The 19,006-nt window shown below is 39.5% G+C and overlaps 1 protein-coding gene across 7 annotated transcripts in view; it reads left to right on the forward strand.

Annotated features, from left to right (window-relative positions):
- The window catches only part of Snap25 (Synaptosomal-associated protein 25kDa), a 475,798-nt gene that overhangs the window by 425,336 nt on the left and 31,456 nt on the right, over positions 1-19,006 (forward strand). For all 7 annotated transcript variants that reach the window (XM_067140197.2, XM_067140191.2, XM_067140193.2 and 4 more), the window contains 3 exons: positions 13,717-13,834; positions 13,920-14,048; positions 14,126-14,270. In XM_067140197.2, coding sequence (XP_066996298.1) covers positions 13,717-13,834; positions 13,920-14,048; positions 14,126-14,270 — 392 coding nt within the window. The remainder of the gene's footprint in view (positions 1-13,716; positions 13,835-13,919; positions 14,049-14,125; positions 14,271-19,006) is intronic.

Genomic DNA, 19,006 nt, shown 5'->3' on the forward strand with positions numbered 1-19,006 from the left:
AATAACTAGTTTGACTTATGCTGACGACTTAGTCTTAATTGCAGGCTGTGCTATGATATAAAAATTAGCCTTTTCAAGACTAATGTTATGTCAGTATGGAAGAAATCTAAGAGAACTGAATGTCAGGTTGGGAATACAAAACTAGAACAGGTAGATCATTTCAAGTATTTAGATTTGTGTTCTCTCAGGATGGCAGTATAGTAAGTGAGATTGAATCGAGGTACAGCAAAGCTAATGCAGTGAATTTGCAGTTGCGATCAGCAGTATCCTATAAAAAAGAAGTTAGCTCCTGCAAAAAAACTGTCTTTACACCAGTCTATTTTCAGACCAACTTTGCTGTACAGGAGTGAAGGATTGGTGGACTCAGGAAGTCCAGACATGAAAGTAGATAGAATTATCACTGGTACAAACATAACGGGAATAGTAGCAGGAGGGTACCCAGAACGAGGAGATAAAGACTGTTACGAATGAACATGACTCCTGAAGCTGTACGCATAAACTGGCGTTAGTGGTGGGATCATGTGAAGTGAATGGAGAAGGATAGGTTACCTAGGAGAATAATGCAATAAGTCTATACATGTTCCTTGTATCTGTGGTAGTTTTACTGCTTCATTCGCAGTACACACAATGACGATTCCTGCTGTTTTCTAGCCTGTAACCTCACAGCTCATTATATTAACCCTGTTTTAGAGAGAGAAACCGATGTATTTCAGAATTGTAGTAAATGCAGCAGGTTGCATAAAACTAGATCGCAAGGGGCGAGTGAACTACCTGGTATGTCATATTATACTATCTTTGTGACGATTTATTCACATTTGTATATTTGTAAATTGCAAAGTGAGCTTGAATACCTCTTGCTTTTAAATTTGTTGCTTTGTTGGAACTTACATAGTTGCAAATTCAATATTTGTTTTTACATCCAGTGCAGTGGACATACTACTCATTCTGTTCCCACTCTCCCATTGTGGTGGGAGTATGGTGAAGGGTTTTCTTACAGGATCCTGAGCTGCCTTGTCTTTTCACTCTTTCGGAGGTAGAAAGCTTACATTTGTCTGAAAACTTATGGGACCTCCTCTTCCTGAATTCCTTACTGTTTAGCCAAGTAGAGATACTTATTATCCATTCCAGTTTTCTTAGCATATTTTTCTGATATTGCACTATATAGATTGTAAATGGATTTATGCACTATGATCAGAATTTTTAAAAGAGAGAAATGCATGATAAATTGATAAATATGATAAATATGTATCCTGGTTAACTGCGTATGGCATGTATACACAACTATTTTAGGATATAAATTCTTAAACTCCCTCTGTATCCAGTATCCAGTATTCGGGAGATAGTAGGTTCGAATCCCACTGTCGGCAGCCCTGAAAATGGTTTTCCGTGGTTTCCCATTTTCACACCAGGCAAATTAAGGCCACGGCCGCTTCTTCCCACTCCTAGCCCTTTCCTGTCCCATTGTCGCCATAAGACTTATCTGTGTCGGTGCGACGTAAAGCAAGTAGCAAAACTCCCTCAGTGATTCATGCTGTAAACTTACCTCACATTGAGAATATAAATGTTTTTATGTCATTTTAACTCCATGGCACAACAGCCCCAAAAGGCCTTGGCCTACTAAGCGACCGCTGCTCAGCGTGAAGACCTGCAGATTATGAGGTGTCGTATGGTCAGCACGACGAATCCACTCGGCCGTTATTCTTGGCTTTCTAGACCGCGGCCGCCATCTCACCATCAGATAACTTCTCAATTGTAATCACGTGGGCTGAGTGGACCTCGAACCAACCCTCAGATCCAAGTAAAAATCCCTGACCTGGCTGGGAATCGAACCCGGGGCCTCCGGGTAAGAGGCAAGCATGCTACCCCTACACCGCAGAGCTGGCAGCCATTGGAATTAACCAGTTAAGGTTAAAATCCCCCGCCCGGCCAGGAATCGAACCTGGGTCCCTCTAGACCAAAGGCCAGCACACTAACAATTTAGCCATGGAGATGGACTTTTGTCATTTTACTCTTAAAAGTGGACTTTATTCTATGTTCATCATCAAGTGTGTTTTAATGGACATCCAACAACATGCAACATACTAGAATTAGAACACTAAAATAGTTTTTAAGTTTGACAGTCAGTTTTTAAAGAATCTGAAATATGTTTTTTTAATGACTGTCCATTTTTTAATGAGAAATTTTAAAGATTTTTAATGTACATCACCAAAGTAACATGCAAACATAAAAATATCGTATAGCTTACAGTGTATCATATAGACTGAAATATACTTTCTTTTTTTTTTTTTTTTTTTTTTTTTTTTTTTGTATTTCAATTTAGAGTTGAACTTATATTGAATAGGTGGAACAAGATACCATTTTCCAATAAAGGATTTTTTTATCCTAATAGGTCAGTAGGAACAAAAGCGTGAAATTCATAAATTGTTATTCACAACCTGTCAAGCAAGTGGTTGGGAACTGTGGATTCTGTGTTACATTTCAGTGGTCTGACGTCTTCTGTGTATCTCATTTTAAAATTTTAACTGGTTTATCCATGGGAGAATTTAGAGCATTCACTGTATAAGAGTTTAACAACACCATGCATTGTTCAGTGCTGTTCTTAGTTAATCAGATGGAACAAAGAACTTTACACAGTGGCATATTGAAAGAACTATAATGATCTAGGTCAGACAAGTAGAGAAACTGAGATCCCAAATAACTCAAAACTAGTATCATTTGACATGACTAATCTACTGTATACTCCAACATGCATGCTTTGAAAATGTTAGACCTATTGAAAACTACACGAGGGAGGAGCAACATACCAAGATAACATGACAAAATATTACAAAGAAAAATGACTGTCTTCGACAGTGTGAGCTCTTTGCTCAGTTTTGGTTGTATAGCTGTTAGCTTATAATCTAGAGACAATGGATTTGAACCGCACCATCAGCAGCTCTAACGGTGGTTTCTCCATAGTTGCCCATCTTCACACCAGGTGAATACTGGGGCTATACCTTAAGTGAGGCTATGGTCACTTCTTTCCCAATTTTAGCCCTTTCCTATCCCATCATTGCCAAAAATCCTGTCTGAATTGGTGCGACGTTAAACCATTAGGGAAAAAACCGTCCCATTTGGCAACAAACTCTACATTCATCCTGATGGATTCCTGCTCCTGTTCTTCTTATCCTTCTTCATTTCCAGTTTCCATTCTTTTGGGTTGAGTTGTGAATCAAGGATCTCCATAGTTGTCTATCTCTCCACTTCTACTTTTACTCCTCTCTTCTCTATACTCTACTTCACTGTACCCATCCGTCTCTTTCTTGGCCAGGAGAACAATTAAAACTTTGATTTCCACCTATTCAATACTTTAAAAGCAATTATAAAATTAGGATCTCATCCTTATTTTATTGCTAAATTATTAAAAACATAGGACATGTTTCGTTCAAATTTTGAACATCTTCAGCTATACACATTTTTAACAAGGTTAAAACTGGTAACATTATTCTATAACTTACACTTATTGTTTACTGTTAACAAATTTAACCATAAAACTATTAAAATTCTTCCCTGTTGTCATCTTCCTATTATTTTCTCTGTAAATACTCGCTTTAGAACTCTTACCTTCTTCCATTCTCATCATGTGTCCATACAATTTCAGCTTACTGGTCTCTATCTTACCTTGCAGTCTGGAGAATCCAATTCCTTCTCCAATTTCTAGGTTTCTGATCTTATCCCTTATTCCTCTAAGGAATTTCATCTTGCTACTTGGATTCACTTGGATTCTGCTTTCATCATGTTTTGTTGTAGTAAATGTGCCTGCTGTGTATGCCAAAATTGGTGTGTAATACAGTGAGTACAGAATTTTCTTGCATTTCTCTGGGACATCCCGGTTCCACACTATACCTCTCACATATTGGTAAAACCCATTGGCTAGTTGGATTCTCTTTCCAATTTCTTTGTTTATTCTCCCATCCTCTGTAAATGCTTCAAATATTTGGGGAGCATTTTACAACTTCTAATTGTCTTCCATTTACTTCAATATTCCCTCTTTTTTTCTCTCTTACCTCTCATCACTACTGCCTTACTTTTCTCCACACTTATTTTCATTCCATATTCCTCGATCTCCTGATTCCACAGTAATTTGTTCTTGTACTTTAATTTCATCTTCTCCTCACATTACTGTGTCACCTGCAGAGAGTAAGGCCTTTGTCTTTTTGCTTCCCATTTTTTGTTGTACACTCTTGTGGATTTCATCCATGACTGTAATGAAGAGTAGAGGGGATAATATACTTCCTTGTTTAAGTCCTGTTTCTACATTGAACCAGTTTGTTTGTCCTGTCTTAGTCTTCACATTACTTAAACTTTTTTTTCACTTTTTGTAGATATTTCTACATCATACTGAACACACCAAAATTCTAACCTCCACAACCACTACCATCATGCTCATTAAATAATGTATTGGCAGTGGAGAAACTCGAGCAATTCATCGGATGGTTGCACTCGCTGTGAGAAGAACTAGAAATATTCTGACATATAACAGAGTAATAATAAATTATTCCTTATCGTCAGAGATCACTCGAAACAAAGGGTGTATTACAAGGTGACCCAATCAGCCTCCTGATATTCAGCATTGCAACTTCCGACATCAACACAGTACAAGTAGTCACACTAGTGCATCACTCTACAAGTATGCTGATGATATGACCCTTGCATCTATAAAATGTCATCTCAAAATGGGCAGACCAGATGGCTTTCAAATAAATGAAAAGAAAACAGTACAGAAGATCTTCTGCTGGGGACGAAGAGTTGCGGCTCACAACATAGTAAAATGTAAGAATGAATCTCTGGAAGAACTTAACACCTTTAAGTATCTTGAAATCTCTCTACAGACAACCATTACATCATTCAAAGCCCACGTGAAAGGAAGATTTGCAGGCAGCTTTAGAAGCAATACCACATACAGTATAACGAACATTCGACAACTGTCAATTGAAACAGGCATGACTCTGTTCTATGCCGAGATAATGCCGATTCTGACCTATGGAACTGAGATATCATCTGGCATAAATTGTCAGAGATAGACGTGACTGCTATAAAGAAGATTAGAGCCACTGTCCTGAAAACTGACCTTGGCCTTCAAAGTACATTCCATGAAGACTGGTGCATGAATCAGCAAGGGAATCCTTCCTGATCGAAGATGTCAGAATAAAGTGCTTTGTGCCATCTACTGGAAACTTGTCAAAAGTACTAAAAGATAAGCAATGAAAGAGGAATGAAATCTGAAGAGAGTTCTATGTGACAGATTGGAAACAAATGAATTACAACCCAAGACACATTGTTACATACTTAGCTGTTCATAGCTTCTGCCATAAACTTATGTATTTGCAAGCTGTGCAAGTTCATACCAAGAACTAGGCATTGTGAGTAGAATCTTTATCCAAGTTTTGTGCCTCTGAATAGATTTCTACAATTTCTAGTATCTTTTCGGCCGTTGGCTGCAACTCTGGTATATTGGCAGTGGTGTGGTGACAATCATATCTCGTACAAAGTCAATGCCGGAGAATATTCATAGCTATGTCATTATCATCCGACTAGACAAAAGTTTACAGTACAGAGTAGAGTATGAATCTTGCTGATTTGTTAACCTCTTACGACAGAAGTATACACTGAGTGGCCAAACATCATGAGAAGACACTGAATGTGATGTTAACCCTTTAACGCCGAAATTATTTTTTTCGTCCGATTTCTTTGAAATTCGTCTAAATCACTTAAGGTCCATAGTATAACATAACTACAAAATATTAAGCTCATACTTTTCATAGTTTCGTCGTTAGGTGGCATGTTCACATGATCACGCTAGGTGGATGTGTTAGCGTTTCAGTCTGTATAGCATTTCTTTAGTATTTATAGATTTTATGTATTGATATTGATAAATTATTAATAAAATACACTAAAATAAACTAAAGATGATAATTTATGAAGAATATACATTAATTACAATATGTACATACATAAACAAAGCAATGAAAGTCTCAAGATATTCGTAATATATTACATTCAAATTATCTAATTCACAGAAATTACCGAATAGGAACAAATATAAGAACTGTATGCTTCACACTGTATGAAATAGGACAAAGCATGGAACACAGTGTCCAACATTATATTTTATGCACTCGGTGCGAACAGTACTGGAGCATTCCTTTCCAGCACAGCGTCATCGATTGCAGGGCACTACAAGGTGCCCAATCCCGTCAAGTCGTACATCGTCAGTGACACTACTCTCCTGGATACTGTATCTTGAGGTGATGGGACGGCCTCTTCCTACTGGCGTTATTTTGAACTTATGTAGATATGCTTGCACAGTGTGGCCACAAAATTCTAGATGTGACAAATCACATCCAGACCTCCTTAGCAGTAACCATGAATTGTGAATGGGTACGTCCAGGAGCCATGTGAATAGCGACCACCACCATTTCTTCCACGTATGCCTACTCGGTAGTACGACACATTCTGATCCATCCTATCTGTTCCACCCATTCCACTGTTGTAAGCTCCAAACACAGCCGGCCGGTTTATACGCACTTTCCTTTTCTCTGCCTGGGAGTATCGTGTTACCTTAGAAACTGGTTCAGCACCATGGCATGTTGATGCTATGGTAACCACGGAGTTATCAACCCACCGAACAATACTTATACCCTCCGAGTTCATTGCCACGTCGTATGTCCCACGAGCCTGTCTCTTCATTTCATTTGAAGGTGTGATCGAGCAGTCTTTGGGAATTCTATTCTCTCGAATGGTTCCTATAGCGCCATATCTGCAATGTTTTAGATGAGCCAAAAGTGCCATTCCAGTAAAAAGATTATCGAAATATAGTTGAAAGGGTAAGTGTGACATATCATCAGGTAGTTCTTCCAGCATCAGTACCATTGGAGCAGCACACTTACCAAATCGTTGCTCATATTCAGTATTACTATGAGGATTCTTTCCTTGATGTATGTCAAAATTTATGAGATAGCCCGAGGGATTGTTCAAACACCAGACCTTATAACCAAAGCGGATGGACTTTCCATGGATGAATGGCTTGCAGCTGTGCCTACCATAATATTCCACCATGCATTCGTCAAAATCTAAATTTTTTCTGGCCAGAAATTCGCAAGGAATCTTTCCTTCAGCATGTTTATAAGAGGTCGTAATTTCCACATTTTATCATTCATATCAGGCTTAGTATTATCCGCGCAATGAATGAAGCGACAAATTTCCAAAAAGCGGTGTAATACAAGTTTATTACGTACATCATACACTGCTTCCCAATACGATCGTTTGCTAGGCACATTGTTGTAACCGGAAAGAATTATCACAGCAAGAAATACTTTTAATTCCTCCTTAGATATTTTTGGGTCGTCACAATTCTTAAACAAGGCAAACATGCTCGATTCTTGAATCATGAACTCCCATCACTTCGTTGTCAAACATTAGTTCAAAGCACTCTGTAGATTTGCCGGATAAGGTGGAAAAATCGGCTTCCGGGAATATGCCAACTGAATCTCGGTTGTCATCCTTACTCCACACAGGATTTATTCTTTGAAGTTTAGTTTCCTTGCTAGATGACTGATCTAAAATACCTGCTGAAATGGGATCATCGTCTGCGCCTCCTATACGATCGTTGCCAGTGAGTACAATTTCTGCCGTACTTGAAAGCTGGCGACCTGTGAGGTTATAAAGCAAACCACCAACATCTTCATCTCCTGAATCTTCGTCGGAGTGAATATTAGCTTCTGGAGGTTCAATAAAAATCCTGTCAACATCTCCAATTGGTTCGTCCAGTTCAAGAATATCTAATACTTCTAGGAGCGTAATGTCCCTGTAAAAAGGGAAACAAGGTTTTGTAGCTGCATATATGTTACAAAGTTGCAATTTATTTAAATGTAGAATAGATGATCGTAGATCGAATAAAGTTGTTCAGTGAAAATTGATGTATAACAGTAATCGTAACAGGTAATAACGCCCACCATCAAATACACGCACAGGGTAAATAGCTAACACAAGCGCCTAGCGTGATCGTACAATATTATACGTAATATTTACTGTTAAATGTAAATTAACTGCTTCATAATGTGAACATAGATCACTCCCAAACTTGTTAAGCATATGAGTTGTGTAATCTAAACATAAATATATGTGAAATATCAAACTTACTTGAAGCGCCATCATGATTCAGCTGCTGTGACAATGATTCGAAAGTGCTCCGAAACAATGAGTCGATATGTATCACGTAATAATATGCTTGCACACAGTTGCCACATGCTTCTTGAATTGATCTACACAGTCAGCAATCTATTCCAGCGCTATACAAAGCACTGAGAGCAATCTAAATGAAAGAATGCAGGCCGTGATCATATGGACACGCATGGCGTTAATGGGTTAATAACAAGTTGCTCTTCTGCATGCCCTCAAAACGACAGCAATACGGCAAGGCATCAGCTCTACAAGGTGTTGGAATCATTCTGGAAGGATCTGGACTCGCGCATCTTGCAGTGCTGCCCACAATTGGTCTTGTGTAGTTGGTGCGGGGTTCATGGAGCGTGCACCAGCATTGACAGCATCCCATAAATGCTCGATTGGATTAAGATTAGGGGATCTGGAGAACCAATCCATGGTTGTAACTTCACTGGAGTGCTCCTCCAACCACCTGCGTGCCACACACACAGAGGTGATTATGGCCGCGTTGCCCTGTTGAAACAAGGCATCTACATCAGGGTATTCTAGGCCCAGAAAGGGATACAGATGGTCTGAAAGATCCACATAATGTGCACCAGTCAGTGCTTCCTGCAACTGGACAATGGAGCCTAATTGCGACCATGAGAACGCTGCCTAGACCAGAACCGAGCCATCTCCCACCTGGACACAACCGTGTTGACACGCAGGATCTATAGCTTCATGGGGCATATGCCACACTCTCACGCGCCCATCAGCTTGATACAACTGGAACCACGATTCATCGGACCATACCACACGCCACCACTATTCCATGGTCCACTGCCGTTGTTCGCTGGCCCATGCACATTATTGAGCTCTGTGTCGAGGTGTCAACAAAGGAACACGAGTTGGTCGTCAACTGGTGAAGCCTGTGCGGTGCAGTTGCCTGCTTGCAGTCCTGGTAGAAATGGGTTCCTGACTCCCATCATTCAACTAGGCGGTGACCTGACTCACAGTAGCCCGTCGAGCGCCCAGTACGGTTCTGCGGATGCGACATGATGTACGTTCGTTAAACACCTGTGGTCTTCCCGTGCAACGGTTTACATGGGTGGTAACATTCTCTCTGCAATATTGAAGATCTACCCTCAACACTTCTAACCTCGGAAACCCGAATTCATGTGTAATCTCTTCAAAGCTATGACCGTGTGCTGATGATCATCCCACATTGAGTCGATTAACTCAAGACCTTCACAACACTAGTGTCTGTGACAGATTGCTCAGCTGTGCCGCAGCTAGCTGTAACACTCGGGGGTCATTTACGGCACATTTTCTAATGGGACACCCCTTCCCGTGACTTCTGGCCTCTCTCTCTCTCTCTCTCTCTCTGTGCGTGTGTGGGAGGGTGGTTATTTTGCTAGGGGCTTTACGCCGCACCGACACAGATAGGTCTTATGGCGATATATATGGATAGATAGATGGATATGAGAGAGAGAAAGGAAGGAAGGAACAAGAAAAGGAATACATAAGAGGATGAACACAATGGGATATCATTGTGGAAACAGAGAACAATATAAAGAAGACCCAAGGAGAAACATGAAAACACAAAAGGACAAGGACGGTCTCCACGTCTTCACACACGCCATCTTTAGATAGGCTCTCGTCTCATCCATCCCGTCTCTTCTCAGCTCCAATGAGCTAGTTTATCCCTCCTAACTTCAACTGGAGGGCTGGCATCAATACTCATTGAGGGGTCCAATTTCATATAGGAAGTGTAGGATAAGAAGAAAACTGGATAAGTACAGGAAAATGGAAGAAACTTAAGACAAAGATAAATACAAGTGGTAAAAGATTAGGAACAGAGGACTTCCTTGATTGAATTAACAAAAAAATATAATTGTACTTCAGATCAGAAACGTCCATATACCCTTCAAATTACTGGTTGAGTTTTGGTGTCTTTTTACTGCTTTTTTTGTTCCTATCTCTGTGTGACTTGCTGTGACACTTCTTTGCTCCTTTCCAATACGCTTCAAAGGAAAATAACTAGAAACATGAATTGAAGGTATATTTAAACCCCAATATGTCTGACACATTCATCCACAAAACTTCAAACCACCCAACATAATGCAAGCACTCGCCATTAAGATTCACATTACCTCGACTCAACAACACAAAGATGATTACACAGTGATATACACCATAAAATATCTCATAACAGTTAATGGTTACAACTCCAAACACATTAATAGCCTCTCATACAAAACAACAAATGAAAAACTGAACACGCCCTAAAATCAGAACAGATATGCATGTCACTGTTTAAATATTTCAGTGCACACGCACACAGAAACTAACCCAAGAGTTCTGATAATAGGGCATAAGAAAATACTCACCGGGCGAGTTGGCCGTGCGGTTAGGAGCGCGCAGCTGTGAGCTTGTATCTGGCAGATAGTGGGTTCGAACCCCACTGTCGGCACTGAAGATGGTTTTCGGTGGTTTCCCCATTTTCACACCAGGTAAATGCTGGGGCTGTACCTTAATTAAGGCCAGGGTTGCTTCCTTCCCATTCCTAAGCTTTTCCTATTCCATTGTCGCCATAAGACTTATCTATGTTGGTGCGAAATAGAAAAAAACTCAGAATAAAACACAACCTTCAGGATTTTAACTGAAAACATCAAACTCATGGACATGTAATAATATAAGGAATGATCTTCAATGGGGTAATCACATAAATGGGATTGTAAATAAAGGTTACAGATCTCTGCACATGGTTATGAGGGTATTTAATGGTAGTAGTAAGGATGTAAAGGAGACGGCATGTAAGTCTCTGGTAAGACTCAAGCTAGAATATGGTTCCAGTATATGGAGCCCTTACCAGGATTATTTGATTCAAGAACTGGGAAAAATCCAAAGAAAAGCAGCTTGATTTGTTCTGGGTGATTTCTGACAAAAGAGTAATGATACAAAAATATTGCAAAGTTTGGGCTGGGAAGACTTGGGAGATAAAGTTGGAATTCAAGTGGAAAAATTGGGGCACATATTCGTTTATAGGAAGGGGAGTTAGGGATTGGAATAACTTACCAAGGGAGCTGTTCAATGAATTTCCAATTTCCTTGCAATCATTTAAGAAAAGGCTAGGAAAACAACAGGTAGGGAATCTACCATCTTGGGCAATTGGCCTAAATGCCCTAAATTGCCCTAAATGCTGGGGATATACGTGCGTTTGGCTATAGTTTCACATATGAAGGACATGTTTGATAACTGTTTCCATGAAGGAGCTATGCCAAATGAATGGAGAATTGCTGTAATAGCCCCAGTGTACAAAGGAAAGAGTGTTAAACATAAAGCAGATAATTACAGGCCAGTCAGCTTGACATATGTTGCTTGTAAGCTCTGGGAAAGCGTTCTTCTGATTATATTATACACGTTTGCAAAATTAATAACTGGCTCGATAGAAAGCAGTCATGTTTTGGAAAGGTTATTCCTGTGAGGCTCAACTTCCAGGATTCCTGCAAGATATAGCTGATATTTTAGATAATATTGACTGTATTGCTATTGACCAAACCAAGGCATTTGATAGGGTTGATCATGGGAGATGAAAATGAGGGCTACTGTATTAGATAAGAGTGACTGATTTGGTGGCTACATTTCTTGCAAATAGAACCCAGAGAATTGTGGTAGATGAAGCATTATCTTATCATGTAATGATTAAGAGGTTGGGATACCCATAAGAACCTAGGTATTAATATAAGGAAAGATCTTAATTGGGGTAATCACATTAACGAGGTTGTGAATAAAGGTTACAGTCCTGTTCATATGGTTGAGTGTGTGTACAGGGGTTGTAGTAAGGATGTAAAGAAGAGTGTGTTAGTCACGGGTACCCCAGTTAGAGAGTGTAGTTCTAGTATATGGGACCCTCAACAGGATTACTTGATTCGAGAACTGGAGAAGATTCGAAGGAAAATAGCATAATTTGTTCTGGGTGATAAAAAATAAAACCCAGTGGTGTTACAAATGTTATAATTTTTGGCCTGGGAATACTTGGGAGTAAGGAGATAAGCTGCTAGACTAAGTGGTATATTCCAAGCTGTGAGTGAAGATATGGCATGTGATAACATCAGTAGATGAATAAGCCTGAGTTGAGTTTAAAAAAAAAAGAACTCATGAATGAAGTTTGAATTCAAATGGGGGAAAATATTCATTTATAGGAAGAGGAGTTAAGGATTGGAATAATATAACAAGGGAGATATCTGATCAATTTCAAAACTTCTTTGAAATCATTTAAGAAAAGACTAAGTAATCAACGGATAGGGAATCTGCCACCTGGGCAGCAGCCCTAAATGACGATCAGTTGTAAATGATATAAAATTACAATGACTTGATGAGATGATTAATTTACAGTTACAGGATAGTAGTGATGTTGCTTTAAAACCTTGTAATAATGTTTATATCTGTCAGAATGTAGGGAATGAAAATCATCACTTGACAATTATAAGTTCACTAATTGTGAAAATTTGATACAGTAGTCTACACTATCACTTTATGGAATGTAATCCAGAACTTGTCTCCAAGTGAACAAATTAGTTTCTGGACCAGGTTGATCAACCTTTTGATTCAGTTTTCTTTTAGTCCTATGACATTGCATGCTGTCTAGTTGTAGACTAGCCAAATTATTGATTTCAAATGTTGTGATAGACTAGTCTGGGCCTATGCATAGTGTGATAGTTTATTCATAGCAATCTACTATGCTATATTAGGGTGTCTGAAGATCTGAATTGCTGTTGAGAGTTATGGGAATTCAGTATCCAGCTATCTTCGTACGGTGAGTTGTCTTCCTTGGTACCATGCAACTTAAATTTTATATTATATACGGAAATTGTACAATTTTCTTTTCCTTCACTTTGAACAGATCTTAAATGATGTTCTTGAAAAATATCAATTGACTGTTCCAAATCAGTTTCCAACTTCATATTGGGAATTTTTCACAATTCTCTGTTTACTGACTTATTATAGTGGACATCAGCATAGTCATCAATATTTAGAGTGAATTTAGAGAGAAAATGCAATGCCTTAATGAGGTAAAGATGCAAGATACTTGGATTTACACATACACAATTACCAGCCATCAAACCAAGGTAAGGTTTCACTTACTAATTCACCTCGCTCATGATGTCATGTATCATGTTCTTGCCTCTCTAAATCATTGCTTTGTTTTCATTTTCACTCTAAATGATTGTCACTATTATACCACAGTATAACTTATGGTGTATGAGACAATGATTTTGGTAATCTTTCTGCATAATCTTTTGGCAAACTCAAAGAAAATCAGTAAAATTATATTTCATAATATTTGAGATCAGTAGAAGTAAGTAAATATGCCATTTCTGAAATCACAGTAAGGCAGAAAGGTTATGCGTTGATGGAAACATTGGCAAAATAGTGTCTGTTACAAAAATATTTTGAGGAAGTATTTTATGCCACATTCACTGATATTGTAAGACAATTGTATTGATGTTCTACTTTGCTAACCTCCCTTAGAACAACTCGATCGCATTGAGGAGGGCATGGATCAAATCAATGCCGACATGCGTGAAGCGGAGAAAAACCTGACGGGAATGGAAAAATGCTGTGGATTGTGCGTTTTGCCCTGCAACAAGTAAGGATATAGGGAATTGTTAATGTTTATCCTTTTGTGCTGATGGCTTTTGAGGTCTAATAAACTGCTACATTTTCTTTCATAGATCAGCTTCATTTAAAGAAGACGAAGGTACTTGGAAAGGTAACGACGATGGCAAAGTTGTCAACAACCAGCCCCAGCGTGTAATGGATGACCGTAATGGTCTGGGACCTCAAGGAGGTTATATTGCAAAGTAAGTGGCCTCTTTATTCTAGATTTCTGTAACAAATATAATATAGAGTTTTTGCTCATTTTAGCTGTCACTTTCAGGATAACGAATGACGCTCGTGAAGACGAAATGGAAAATAACATGGGAGAAGTGAACACAATGATCGGCAACTTGCGCAACATGGCGATCGACATGGGTTCTGAGCTAGAAAACCAGAACAGGCAGATAACCAGAATCAGCCATAAGGTATGTGTCCACTTGTCTGAAATACACCATTGCTGTATGTAAAGGTGTAATTCCATTGTAAAAAACATAGCTAAAATGAAATTCATTCTTTATATTTTTAATTGTGGCTTACTAATGCTTCAGATTATTTTAAAATGGTAATAGTCAAAATGCCATGCCACTTTCAAGAACAAAGAACATGAAAACTTATCTCTTCCCTATGTTAATCAATAAGATAGTCATTTATAATTATAAATTGTTTTACAAAGAACTTGCCTTATTTGTAAGGGAGGTGTAAGCATGAGCAGGAATAGTTAAAGGGGATGTACTGGGGGTAACTGCAAGTATGTTGGAAGCAGCATTTATTGTTATTAATTATTTCAAGGTCTGCCTTGAAATACAATACAATTCAAAATATAGTATATTTACTAAGACATCAAATATATATACACACACATATACATACATGTTTCGAGAATTAATATTCTCTTCTTCAGCTTACGGATTAAAATCACATGCATGTAAAACTAACCCCATGGCACTACATCCCTGAAGGGCGTTGGCTTACCAGGCCTACCAAGTGACCGCTACTCAGCCCGAAGGCCTGCAGATTACGAGGTATCATCTGATCAGCACAACGAATCCTCTCTGCCGTTATTCTTGGCTTTCTAGACCGGGGCCGCTATCTCACCGTCAGATAACTCCTCAATTCTAATCGTGTAGGCTGAGTGGACCTCGAACCGGCCCTCAGATCCAGGTAAAAATCCCTGACCAGGCCGGGAATCGAACCCAGGGCCTCCAGGTAAGAGGCAGGCATGCTACTACTACACCATGGGGCCGATGTGGATGTAAAAGACCTTATTTTAAAAAAAATTATGTTCTAAAACAAGTTAAAACAACAATACAGTACCTTATAAAAAGTTAAAACATGAATAACATTCATGTCCATTGTCCTGTAGAAAGTCCATATATGGCACTAAAATTGAACAGGTTAACAATATCTAATGTTGTTGTGGTGTGCCATCTTCATGATCTTCATAGTCCCCCTCAATGAAGGAAAGCTCAAGTGAGCAGTAAAAAGTCAACTCCCCTCCTGTGCAGCAGACTCATCCCACTTCACCCCTCCAGATGTTCAACTCGCTAGCTAGACAGTCGGTCGATTGAGCTTATAGAGCCAACACATCTGTAAGGCCTTCACATCCAATGAGAGTCACTTTTAATTTCAGCATTGGCTTCTTATTTCATCATGGTGCATTAGAACCATTACATTTTAGTTCTTTTCTTTTTCTACAGACAAAGAAAGTTCAATTAATCTGGCAGGCTTGACCTTCAAATACAAATATAATTATTTCCGTAGATGTATCGAGATAATTAACTTTATTAAGGGCGTTGAGACTATGGTCATAAAGATGCCACTAGATATTGTTAACCAGTTCAATTTTAGTGCCATATATGTACTCTCTACAGGACATTGGGCATGAAATGAATGATATTCATGTTTACTTTTAATATGTTTTTACTGTATTGTTGTTTTTAACCAGTTTTATGTTAGGGCATAAAAAATATTTTTCTTTTAAATAAGGTCTTTTACATACATGTGATTTTAATCTCTAAGCTGAAGAAGAGAATATTAATTCTCAAAACATGTACTTATATATATTTATGTATTTGTTGTCTTAGTAAATACACTAGATTTTGAATTGTATTGACAAGGCAGACCTTGAAATAATTAACAACAATAATTTGTCAATATGGACCATTGGTGGCCATTATGATCAAGCTTATAGATACTATGTGTGCATGACACTACTATATTCTGTGGAGTATTTCATATATGTTACCTGGACCCACAAAAATTTAAGTGAAAATGGGGAACAGATGCACCTAGGAATTCAACTGCCGGGTAACAGATCGCTGGACAGGAGTCATAGAGGTACCAAGGCAGTGCCAGGGAACAGAGTATAGCAAAGTAAAATCCTGCATCAGGAGACATTGAAGGTTAGAGTCCGTAAATGTTAAGGACACAGATTAGCCCCGTGATAAATCGGAAATAAAACTGATAAGGACAAAACGAGTGAACCCGGTAACATTCCATCCGAGTCGCATCAAAGTGGCTAACTATCTCTTTTGTTAACGATCATAGATCAGTGCAAAAGGACAGCAATCCCGAAATCAAATAGAATTATGCACAATAAGATATAAGTCGAATACACTGGAGAATAAACAAGAATAATATACGCTGAGCAGAGTGGAGAAGAAAATAGGGCAGGTATTGGGTCTATGCATACGTTTGTGCAGTTCATATATTTTATATTTTATTTTATTTTGCTGTCACTGTCACACACTGTAAATCACAATCGCTCAGTGATGTATTCACCTCCAATCTGTATGACCTACCAACCTTCAGGTAGCAGTTGAATGCCTCGCCTGTAGAACTGTCTTGGTTTTGACTGGAAGAAATCTGTTAGCCATTGGTCAAGAGAAGCTTCGTCAGGAAACACTTGCCCCTGAATGTGGTTAGAAAGAGAGCGAAAAATATAGAAATCTGAGGAAGCAAGGTCAGCGTAATACGGAGGATGAAGAAGTAGTTCCCAGCCAAGTTCAGCAAACACACCTTTGGTCAATTGCACTGTATGCGAGCGAGCGTTATCATGAAGCAATAAGACTGGTTGTTGTCCTTGTCTTTTGTCAATAGCAATGGCAAGCCATCTTAGCTGGTCACTATACACAGCAGAGGTAATCGTTACATTTTTTGGAAGAAGTTCATGGTGAAGAATGCCATCTTTGTTCCACCAAACACAAAACATTATTTTCTGCGGATGGGCACTATCCTTGGCATGGGGAGTTTCTTTTTTTTTTGATGGGCTGAGCCACTCTTTCCTCTTCTTCATGTTGATATACAGGCACCATTTCTCGTCACCAGTGACAACGTTCGAAAGGAATGCTTCGTGCCTATCACAAGCCAACCGATGCTGGGCAAGCAATGACGAACAGATGTTTACTCGTTGAGTTTTGTTACTGTCGCTGTGATACCCATATAACCAATTTCTGTACCTTACCCATCGGACAGTCAGAATGAACACTCAGTTCCATGGACAGAACACTGACAGAGACCAACTCGCAGACAGCCTTCTCAACTCAGGCTGAGCCTCAACTTCAACTGGCACTCCTCAACAGCATGTGCTCTCAGACAGAACTGACTGCACTGTCAGACTCATCTGGCCTGCCTTAAATAAGGAGGCCAGTGGGTTTTAGAACAGTACGGAAGCTGGATACGCCCAGAAACCTTTCAGTCTCCAATCGTCTCGAGCTTTCTGCTTATCGCCAGAGGCTCCCAGGGGAACACCAGAGAGGCCGGAATGTCTCATTACAAGCCCCTCCTTCCTGGAATAAACATGCAAGCAGTGGCCAATAGCCCAATTGTGACATCGCTCAGTTGTGGAAGGGGTCAGACCAGCTCGCTCTTCTCGGCTTGGAATCAGCATGACTAGCACCTTCACTATATATGGACATGAAATATACATTCCTTGATGATGAAATCAAATCCATTAACAAATGAACATAGATTTTTTTTACTGTGACTTTTCTCCTCACTTGGACTATGTGCAAGTAGGGCAGCATCCTGCTTCATGAATTTACCGAGCTCAGAACACTTTAAGCAAGCCTCGGACCTATGGGAGTAATGGAGTCCCACTCCCATTTGACAGGCGAGGGACTCCTTGGAAACAACTTGGCGAACGAAATGGAATTCGATGGGGAGCTATCAATATTAATGGGGCTTATGGAAGAAAGAAGGTAGAACTTGCTGAGTCAGCAAAGAGGATGCATCTGGATGTGCTAGGAGTAAGTGATATTCGGGTAAGGGGAGATAAGGAGGAAGAGATAGGAGATTATAAAGTGTACTTGACGGGTGTTAGAAAGGGAAGGGCAGAGTCTGGGGTAGGGCTCTTTATCAGGAATACCATTGCACGCAACATAGTTTCTGTTAGGCACGTAAGTGAGCGAATGATGTGGGTAGATTTGTCTGTGGGAGGAATTAGGACAAGAATTGTGTCCGTGTATTCACCATGTGAGGGTGCAGATGGGGATGAAGTTGACAAGTTTTATGAAGCATTGAGTGACATCGTGGTCAGGGTCAACAGCAAGGATAGAATAGTGCTAATGGGCGATTTCAATGCGAGAGTTGGGAATAGAACTCAAGGATACGAAAGGGTGATTGGTAAATGTGGGGAAGATATGGAAGCTAATGGGAATGGGAAGCGTTTGCTGGACTTCTGTGCTAGTATGGGTTTAGCTGTTACGAATACATTCTTCAAGCATAAGGCTATTCACCGCTACACATGGGAGGCTAGGGGTACCAGATCCATAATAGACTATATCTTAACAGACTTTGAATTCAGGAAATCTTTTAGGAATGTACGAGTTTTTCGGGGATTTTTCGATGATACAGACCATTATCTGATCTGTAGTGAACTAAGTATCTCTAGGCCTAGGGTAGAGAAAGTGAAATCTGTCTGCAAACGAATAAGGGTAGAAAATCTCCAGGACGAGGAAATTAGACAGAAGTACATGGATATGATTAGTGAGAAGTTTCGAACAGTAGACAGTAAGCAGGTTCAGGATATAGAAAGTGAATGGGTGGCATACAGGGATGCTGTAGTAGAAACAGCAAGGGAATGCCTAGGAACAACTGTGTGTAAAGATGGGAAAAGGCGAACATCTTGGTGGAATGATGAAGTGAGAGCAGCCTGTAAACG

The sequence above is a fragment of the Anabrus simplex genome, chromosome 2 (genome assembly GCF_040414725.1).
Source record: "Anabrus simplex isolate iqAnaSimp1 chromosome 2, ASM4041472v1, whole genome shotgun sequence".
Taxonomy (NCBI): Eukaryota; Metazoa; Arthropoda; class Insecta; order Orthoptera; family Tettigoniidae; genus Anabrus; species Anabrus simplex.